The sequence below is a fragment of the Volvox carteri genome (assembly GCF_000143455.1).
Source record: "Volvox carteri f. nagariensis unplaced genomic scaffold VOLCAscaffold_110, whole genome shotgun sequence".
NCBI classification, from domain to species: Eukaryota; Viridiplantae; Chlorophyta; class Chlorophyceae; order Chlamydomonadales; family Volvocaceae; genus Volvox; species Volvox carteri.
This window is the reverse complement of record NW_003307653.1, coordinates 80,206-90,111: the sequence shown is the minus strand read 5'-3', so window position 1 is coordinate 90,111 and position 9,906 is coordinate 80,206. Positions and strand designations below refer to the sequence as shown.

General features: G+C 53.6%; 3 protein-coding genes across 3 annotated transcripts in view; 2 read left to right on the top strand and 1 right to left on the bottom strand.

Annotated features, from left to right (window-relative positions):
• The window catches only part of VOLCADRAFT_100251 (uncharacterized protein), a gene marked incomplete at both ends in the record, with an annotated part of 3,821 nt that extends 2,104 nt beyond the window's left edge, over positions 1–1,717 (top strand). The window contains 5 exons of the mRNA XM_002958886.1: positions 259–370; positions 412–473; positions 530–739; positions 1,102–1,118; positions 1,586–1,717. Coding sequence (XP_002958932.1) covers positions 259–370; positions 412–473; positions 530–739; positions 1,102–1,118; positions 1,586–1,717 — 533 coding nt within the window. The remainder of the gene's footprint in view (positions 1–258; positions 371–411; positions 474–529; positions 740–1,101; positions 1,119–1,585) is intronic.
• A 732-nt stretch (positions 1,718–2,449) lies between these two features.
• VOLCADRAFT_100250 (uncharacterized protein) lies at positions 2,450–2,959 on the bottom strand (the record flags this gene model as incomplete). Its single annotated transcript, XM_002958873.1, has 1 exon — positions 2,450–2,959. One exon carries the CDS (start codon positions 2,957–2,959, stop codon positions 2,450–2,452), a length of 510 nt encoding a protein of 169 aa, XP_002958919.1.
• Positions 2,960–5,881: 2,922 nt separating this feature from the next.
• VOLCADRAFT_100249 (uncharacterized protein) lies at positions 5,882–9,208 on the top strand (the record flags this gene model as incomplete). Its single annotated transcript, XM_002958885.1, has 3 exons — positions 5,882–5,888; positions 7,525–7,814; positions 9,152–9,208. 3 exons carry the CDS (start codon positions 5,882–5,884, stop codon positions 9,206–9,208), a joined length of 354 nt encoding a protein of 117 aa, XP_002958931.1.
• Between the last annotated feature and the right edge of the window lie 698 nt (positions 9,209–9,906).

The following is a 9,906-nucleotide window of genomic DNA, read 5'->3' as shown; positions in this document are numbered from 1 at the left end:
CCCTCCCCACCACCACCTAGTCCTCCCATTCCACCACGATCAATGCCCTCGCCTCCACCACCACCACCACCACCACGGTCGTTACCACCTCCCCAATCTCCAGCACCATCCTCATTCCTTCCCCCAACAAATATGCCTTCTCCACCGCCACCTGCATCTCAGCTCCCATCCAGCCCTCCACCTCCAGCCATCCAGCCATCCAGCCCTCCACCTCCGCATCCTTTCAGCCATCCACCTCCTTCTCCTTCCCCTTTCCAGCTTCCGTCACCCACGCCATCAATGTTACCACCCTCACCGCCGGTGCCAGCGCCTCCTGTATCAAAACCCCCAAGCCCGCCATTACCCACTGCATCAAGACCACCATCCCCAGGTCCGTCCCCTTCATCTCCTTCACCTCCTCCGCCATCTCAGTCTCCAGCCACCCTGCCACCTCCACTCCAACAACCTCCCGCCAAGTCCCCCAGGTCCCCCAGGTCCCCCAGGATACCCAAGGCTCCCAAACCCGTCAGTCCACCACCTCCATCCCCAGGAGGGAATTCCATCTTGGCCAACGACTTCCCCTTCCTGGATTGCAAGGGGAGTACTACCACTTCACCGTACCGCATGTCATCCCTTTCGGGCCCCTTCAATGTCACGAGCCTAACAGCCACCTACTGTTTTACAGCGGCCGTCAGCAGTTCCCCGGTACCGGGCAGCTCGTGCACCTCAACGACCATTGACAAGATTGCTTTCATTCTCGGTGAGTAATCTAGCGTTTCCAAACAGGCTGCGGTTGTTCGGGCTGACGAACGATAGCCAGGAAGTGTTAGCTAACACACAAGATGAAAACTAGCCCAAGGTAATAGAAAGGAAGCTACGACCCCTCACCACGAAATGAGGACAGAGCACGACAGCTCATGACACCAAAGCAAGGCGGGTCAAGGACGCAATCCAATTGCACGAAATAGCGACCTCTATCACCCAAGTTCGACTCGTCTTCAACCAGCAACCGAACAACCCACCGATCACAGCGCATTTGAACGACCAAGCATACGATCCCACTCGGAATGGCAACCTTTGGGAACCCCTACCAACTCCAAACATTCCAAAAATGCTCTGTAGTGCTTCCCCCCAAAAAGGTGAGTCCTAGAGCCTTCACGGCTTGCTGTACGGTTGTGTTTGAGGTGCCGGATAGGACAGGGTGAGGCGGAACCGGGACTGCCAAGGGCCTTACACTACTGCAGACAGAAAATATAGCAGGAGGCCCCCCGCCTTGGCGGCCCATAGCACAGGCGAGGCCCAGGTTGCATGTGGTTTCCAGTGCGGCCTCGTCTTCAAGCCGCGTGTATAGCTGCACCATTGCGTCCGTCTTCCAGCAGCCATGGGCCTTGCCGGCCTCTTCAGGTACCCCTCTGGCTGCTGCCGCACTGTTTTCCCCAATGCGCATGGAGTGTGGCATGATTCCGCGCTTGATGCCCGCAGCGCTGCACATGGCAGCGAGCTTCTCCCGGAAAGAGGTGTAGCTGAGGTTGCTGATAGGCGACTGAACAGAGCCAGTCCTCTGCTGCAGCTGGTGGCCTTGCTGTGTCACCTTAACCCTGCGCAGCAGCGGACCCACATCCTCCACGGGGGAACTGGGGACACGGACATAGTTACCAACAGCGTTATTTTTTTGAGGAATATATTCCGAATTCGGAATAAAAAAATGTTCGTGGTCCTGAAAGTTAAGAACAAATAATGTTCCGACCGTGCAAGTTCATTCCTCCAGCCAAAAATGAGCTGTCCATGTCAAAGCCGCTAGAATCCAGGAGACATACATGTTACCCATATCACAGTACTTTAATGCCATGGATACTGTTAGGAAGCTCACGCCCGAAAGTCAACGAGGAATCGGACTGCAGTCAGAAACAGCTGTTTCTGACCGGACCAAACGCTGCAAAACATTCGGACCCTAAGCTCCCAAAGCGTGTTAGGTCATTAAAGCAGATATAAAAAATCACTGAAGCCATTAGCGACGTTAATGAAGACGGTGTAGAGGTCGTAAGGAATGTGGGCGCAATGCTGCAGCCAGCCGACGACAATGACGCCACTCCGGTTGTCAACAGCGAGCGGGCCACATGTCAACGTTCGTCATATGGAGACAATCGCGATGGGCCAGGAAACCGGTTGCGTTTGGTGGTTCCGGTCCATTGCTGCTATGCATCATTACTTTTGCAATCTGGAAAGTCGAGTAGTGTTATCTTTCAACGTGATGCAAGACGAACGATAGTGAACGAACTCTATTCGATCAGTGTTTGAGAGATTGTGGTGTGCGCGTGTTGCGGCATTCCCCACGGCGTTTGCACGAAGTAAACTGTAACTCATCGGGGGGGTTCTGGGGGGGGGGGGGAGCCCCCCCCAGCGCCTTACAGATTCGGAATACTTTTATTCCTGCGACTAAAAGCCTATTCCTCCGTTCGGACTGGAAAATTCACCGGCAAAATTGAAAAGAAAAACACTGGTTACCAAGCGCCAGCAGCCTCTCTGTCAAGCCCACTGGCCAAGCCACGCCCCTCATGCACGTGATCTGTACGGTCTGCTCTTTGCCCTCCTGGTCCATTTTGGACCTCGGCAGTGTAATGGCCATGTGAGTGTCGTGCAGGGTGAGCAGGTCGTGCTTGAGGGAAATGTGGGCTAGGTCGTTGGACCTCAGGAAACCCGCGAACATGACCGATATGGCCGCTACCCTCATCAGGTCTGGCAGTGATGCATCCGGCCCAGCGAAGTGAGCAGCCAACATGCGGACATGCTCTGGTTGCAACTTCTTCCCATGCAGTGTGCGCCTGCCCAGGTCCCGAACGAGGTTGCATGCTGGGTGCTCCGTTGCTGAGGGGCGGCCTGCAAGAAAGAAATGGCAGGCAATAGCAGTGCTCGCCCCCGTGACGCGACCCAGACCTACTTCATCCGCTTGCGCGGTTTGGTAGACGTATATCAGGTACATAGCCACCAACTCTGGCCTGATATCGTAAATGTCGCTCGCCCGAATGTAATGTAATGTAATGTTACAGAGTGGGAAGCTTCTGGGCCGCTTTATCATCACATTGTCAGTTCTACGATTTATCACCTTGTAGCACCATCCACCACTACCACACTGTACTTCGCCATACGAACTGTAAGTCCAAGGCGGCGGATCCAGCCTTCAGGGACCCCTCCTCATCCATTCACCCGAACATTCGAAGAGACGGAGGGTTCGGCAAACGCCACCAATCCAGCGTGCGAATCTGGTCCATCAACTGTGACCTCAATTCCACATCTCAGCAGCTTGCCATAATCTCGCGCTCCCGACTAATTCGGGTAAGCACCCGGACGACTTGGTGCCGTAGGCCCGCAGGGCCATTAAGGTTTAAGTGCGTGTAGGACTGCCTGGAGCTCCTGGGGCGTTGACCCCATCGAACTGACCCTTTCTCCCCACTTACCGCGGGCTTGGGCCATCTTCCCGTTGATCAGCGTCCAGGCGCCCCAACCCCCGAGGTGCTTGGGGGATTTCCCAGCTGCATCGCAGAAAACGACTGAGTGCACCTGTGGGGCTCCCAGAGGGGACGGGTTCCGTTAAAACGGTCGAAGCAGCGCGGCCAGAACTCGAGCTCTGCAGTTGTGTCGTTAGATAAGCGGATGTGGGTATCCCAGGTGTGGCGCGACTCGATGTCCTGCCCCAGAGCCCAGGTGTAAAGGCGGGCTACTGGCCCGAAAGCCCTGGACATGGACAAGAGCTGCCCTTTTCTGGAGGCCAATTTTCTCGCATTGATGTGCCTTTTTTCCAGAGCCGAGCAGATGCAGTCGAGCAGGAAAGTGTGCTTGTCATCAGGCACGATGTACACACCCTTAGCTGTATCTAACAGCATACCCAGATATCGCATGTGCTGCCAGGGGCTCACCCAGCATTGATTTGTCTCGGTTCACGCAGAACCCCAGGCGCTCGAGGAGGTTGAGGATTATTGCGTGGCGGGTGATGAGGGTCTGGGTGTCCTGGTGGGTTTGGATCTGTAGAACCTGGTACACAGTACGGCTATACATATAGGGCCTAGCCAGCCTGGGACCTGCGCAAGCAAGTTACAAGTTACAAGAGCCGCACGAGTGCGGGGGGGTCCATCAAAGCCGGGAGGCCATGGACTATATATGTTGACTGTTGATTACATTGCACAACCGGCGGCGGTTTTGGGTCCTGCCAATTAAACCCCTCCTCATCCAATCATCCGACATCTGTAGAGACAGATCCGCCATCAACACCATCTCAGCATGCGAAACTTAGTCCATCAACTAGACCTCATCTCCACACCACAGCGGCAAAACCGCTGCTCCCTGGGGACATGGTACTTGCCCCTTCGTGCTCTGTTTGCCTCCAAAGCCCAGTAACATAAACGAAACTGCATTAGCTTACGATGTGCTAAACGAGGAAGAAAGCCTTTCTTTCCTCAGGTTTGAAACCTGAGCATGTGTTGGCCACATGCCGGCTGCAGCTCCCGAAAAGGGCAACCCCATCCAGTGCTAATACTTTGCCATTTGCACTCCCGGTTGCTTCCCATCTGATGGGTAATCCTCTGGCAAGACAGTCAGACGCGTATGGTCCCAGCCGCTCATCAAACGCTCTCTTAGTGCCGTCATCATCGCTCCTTCGGGTAGAGGCCTACTCAACAACCAGTCAACACGCTCCTTTACCCCCATGACTTCTTGCGGTATTCCGCTCCAAATATTGCACTCCAAGAAGGAAAACAGGTGTAACATTGAGGGTCATAGATGAAGGTGGCATATATGAAGGTGGTGCAGGGCAAAGATGTTGCACCCGATCAGCTTGTCAGGCAGGAAGGCTGTCTGCTCCTGGGAGATGGTTGAGGGCATACGGCCCGTGGTGTTCATGGCTGTCTCGAGGATGGCCTGGAGGGGTGCCAGCTGCAGGCGAAGTCTTTATACAGCTCTGCCGGCAGCCTGTCCCACCCTGGGGCCCTGCTGTGTGGTGCATTACTCTCCGAAGATGTAACAGGCTCATATGAACCGGAGGTCCAAGGGGCTGTGCAAAGTAGGTAACTTGTAAGACGCATATGACCAACTGGGGTTTTTGACTGGCTTTGTCAACAGGGGGGATGGCCAAGGATATTATTATTGGGACGTCCTGGTAGTGTTATGTTACATGGAATATGCCACGCCATATCCACCGTCAGTAGCACATGTCCAGTATTCCGTGCACACAAATACTGGTAGTTGTAGTATCATGCAGGGCCGCCAGCCCGCCAGTATCATAAGTGTCGTACAGAAATACATGTACATACCGACGCCCCCAGAAGTTACGTAACTTACATATACTGGATCGAGACCTGCCCGGGTTGATAATCCTTCCGATGGTGGTATGACCATGGTCTTGGTAAAGTAGACCTGCGAGCCGGTCAGGAATGGAGTTGGGCCGCTGCCAACCCGGCAGACTCCGTTGGATGCCGGTGGTAGGTCCAGAACCTGAGCAATCCACTGAGAAGTTGACTAGGGTGGCTGAATGAGGGTGCCCCGTAATACCGGGGAAGTCACGGTTTCGCCAGGTAGCAGCCATGGGCGAAGATATGACCCCCATGTCCCACACATCATACACGTACGTGAACAACGTACAGCAAAATAAGGTTAGGGTCTGCTCGCAACTATGATACTTGACAGCTTGCTTGAATCAGTTCACTATAATATACCACGTCTGAATTGATCCTGGGGCACTTCCAGGACCACTATGCCGTACAATGTTTGCTAAGCTGTGCTATATATATGTCTGGATATAGGGTTTGGCACTACTGGTAACGCGCGACCATTGCCCCCGGGAGATCTCGGGATCGATATCCATTAGGGTCACAAATTCTTTCGATTGCGGAAGGTATTGCGCCCCTTTTTGATGGACGGTGATGATCTGGGATAAAGTTAATCTGCAAGCCGACCAGGAATAGAGTTGTGCCACTGTCGACCCGCCAGATCCCGTTGGATGCTGGTGGTGGGTGCGGAACCTGAGCGACCCACTGAGAAGTTGACTAGGGTGACTTGATGAAGGTGCCCCGAAATACCGGGGAAGGCAGGGTTTCGCTGCCACGGGCGAAGATATACCCCCCTGTTTCATACATCATATGTCTGGAGCCGGAGGGATGGAGAGCGGTGGCCCATCCTCACATCCTGGGGAGGTGTAGTACCTGGTTCGCAGTACCGCACACGCATCAACTACAATTACGCTTGAAGCGCTTCACCCGTAACTCGAGAGGCCTTTTCAGCGGCCAGCTACTGCAGGTGTTTGGGCACGCATCCTGTCAGTCGGATACATCCCACACACCCCTACCCTTTTCGTATCCCCCTTACCTATCCTCGAGTCAAACATCCCGCATCTTAGTGACTGCACCCCCTCCCCTCCGCCATCCTCATCCTTGGTGGGTTGGTGTGGACCCTTCCAAATATGTCCCCATCCTGGGCCCTCTGCCATCCTTATCCTTGGGGGGTCCACATTTCTATTCTACTCTTTCCTATCCGTATCTGTGCCCGACCCTCCACTGCATCCTGACCGCTCTGCAACCCTCCTCTGGAGCCAATCAGGAACCCACACATAACGATAGGAAGATAACCTTGCCGGGTTCATACATGCTTATCCCAGCGCCAAATCCCGAACCAATTGTCTACAAGGTTTTGGGCAAATCAAGGACAAACTATTTTGGCATATACGTTAATTCGCGAATCAACGTTCGCGATGAACGTTCAGTCTGGACTGATCGATTCGGTTTCTCACCGTTAGGATTGCTTTCGTCGGTGTCTTTTATGGTCTATAGACAGGTTCATATCATGGAGAAATAAATCATATGTCTACTCATTGTACAGAATGGTCTATATATCGTGCCATGGTATAATAGACTACAGGCCTAGGGCTGGTCTATAGACACTCGCTCTTAATTTTCACCAGATGCTGGCCATGGACTGACAAAGTGCATGTTCCGCCTGCCTACCTGTAGCAGCTGACCGCTGAAAAGGTCTCTCGAGTTGCTGGCGGTCGCACTCTGTGCGTATTTATAGCACCGTACTGTGTACCGGCTGCTACATTCCCCCCCCTTTGAAGGGAACCATCCCGGGCCCTTAGAGCCTCGTATACCGCCAGCCTGTGCCTACCTTCGCCTACCCTCGGGCAGTGGGTACTTACTCCACGTCACGTCATGTGCCGGCTCACATGCGCCTAGCCGTCTTCAGGTTTTTCAGGCACAGAGACAGTCCAGTCGGTTCAGCTACTTTTATAATTTGTGCGATATTCGCTCTCTGAGTCGCCAGACCCGATTTCCACTCAAGCGTGATTGGTGGGGTTTGAACCGACGACTTCAGGATCGTGAATTTTCACGAGGTCTCGATACCAAATGTAGCAGCTGACCGCTGAAAAGGTCTCTCGAGTTGCTGGCGGTCGCACTCTGTGCGTATTTATAGCACCGTACTGTGTACCGGCTGCTACACTACCGGTCACACCCGACACGTGAATTAACCCCCCGTACCCTACCTGCCCTACCTGCCCTACAGACATATCCTGCGTGAGTGACGATGCCAAGCGCCTCCAGAGTACCACAATCAATGGTGAAGTTGTGACCTTCAACTACCGGACGAAAAAGTGGAAGGGCGAGCAGTTCGGCTTGCTTATCTTCGACAAGCTGGATAACACCTTCCCAGTGACCCCAGCTACGGGATTGCGCCTGTGCATGGTGCTGCAAACCGGCGGCTCCTGCAGTACGCCCGCGGGAATGTGCCAGGGCGGCGCCAGCAGCGGCAGCTGCGTCTACTTGCTGTCTGATGCTGTCTACTCTTGCTGTGCAGTCAGTGAAGCGCTGCTCTGAGCCGGTGGATGTATGGCGATGTTTATTGTATGATGCCTATCTGACCTGCAGCGGTTGTGTGCCGCTACTGCATGCCTACCTTGCATTTTGCTAGGTAAAGCTTGATAGCATGTGATATACAGCATAAAAATCGTGTATGAAAGCCTGGTCACACATTTATTGCATGACGACTAATCATACACAACTACAGTTTTTTGAGTAGTTGCCTTACCGCTTAGGGGTCGTCCAGACGGAGAGGTACCTGCAGGCAGGAAAGTGTGCTTGACTTCCGTGGGTGGTGGGGGGTGAGCCTGGTTACCGAGCGACTCTGCTTCTGAAGCCTGTAGGTTAGGGCAGAAGCCGCAGCGGAAGCCTGTCAGTACTGACGCTATGAACTCGCGCGACCTATTCTAGCCCTGTACGGTCCAGCCGTACACACCAACGACCAGAGGGTTGCAGAGATGGGGGATTGGGGGCAGGTACTGGTCAGGCGGGATGGGGAATAGGGTTGACGACATCAGGATGGGATGTGGGGCCCAGGGCGAGGATTAGGGATTAGGCGTGCTACACTACTTTTGGGATGGGGATTGCTGTCGGGGGTGAGGATGGGGATGGGATCCCTGTCTGAGGGATGGGGATTGCAACCTTGACCAAGGAGGGGATTGGGAGCCCTGGCCAGGGATGGGGATGGGACCCTGGTCGACAGGACGGGGATTGCAGGCTTTCGCAAGTTTAGGATGAGGTCGCTGCCATAGGATTGGGAACACAGTTGGAGGATTAGAATTGGGTGTTCTGCTGTAAAATGAGGCTGCAGGTGCAGAACTTGGAATACTGACAGGACTGCAAAACAGGCCAAGGATGGATGGTTTAGTTCTCCATAGTTGCTTACATGGAAACTCAAACAAACACAAGGAGGTTCTGCTTGCAAGTCGCGTCCCATAGCAAACCAAACTCAAACACAAGGAAGTTCTGCTTGCAAGTTGCGTCCCATAGCAAACCAAACTCAAACACAAGGAAGTTCTGCTTGCAAGTCGCGTCCCATAGCTAACCAAACTCAAACACAAGGAAGTCCTGCTCCGGCATCGGCCGACTGCCCGATGGGGTCCATCCCAAGCGTTTCCACGATGACTTCGGCCATGTCCCTGGCGAAGCCCAACCCCGTCAATTTTGCCAGCTTTTGACGCTTCTGCAGAAGGTTAACACCATTAGGAATAGAACAGGCATGGAACGCGACTTGGTGTAAATGTGAGAAACGTGCACCATTGGTGCCAGTTCTTCAGTCAGACGCAGTCCAACCCCGTTCTTACCTTGTCCGGCCCATGCACATCCACACCCAGGGCACCATCGGATGCCATTCTGGAAGAGATAACAAACGGTCGTCGGGCTATTACTAGCTTGCGCTTAAGCGCAAGGAGATGGGCGTCTTCCAAGACGAAGTTTGGGACACGGGACACCTTGAATAAGACCCGAACGTAATCTGTATGCAATCTGCAGACCCTACTGGGGGACAAGTCCGCAGGAGGCGTATCAACATGCAAGACGTTATCAACAGCAAGCCGGTTTGGGGGTCCAAGTACAGCCTGTCACGCTGACTAGTTGGACAAGGCTGTATACTCTTCTGCGTGAAGGCATAATGACTTCACCAGGAGAGCAGCAAGAATGAAGTCGCCACTGCGACCCAGTTGTACGACAGCACCACAGAACCAGCCTTAGAAGATCCGGTCGCTTCGCTCCGTCGCATCTAAGCCAACAAAACGTTATCAACAGCAAGCCGCTTTGGGGGTCCTGGCTCAAAGTGAGGCCCACCCTGGAGTTAGTTGTTAAGCTTTCATGTTACTTCCTCATACAAACTGCTTCTCTAGTACTGTGATGTTTTATTGGTTATATTCATGCAAACTGAGCTGAAGTTGCAAGGCGCGAAGATGCTGGCCGCATCATGCCGCACCGCATTCCCAAGCCAGTATGCACAACTCTGAGAAAGTTTGCAGTCTTTATTGTTTTGTTGTGGCACAACTCCACGTAACTCTGCACATTATAGTGCATAGGAGCAATTCTTGCGCAGAAGTCCAAGTCGACTCAAAAGCATTCCAAT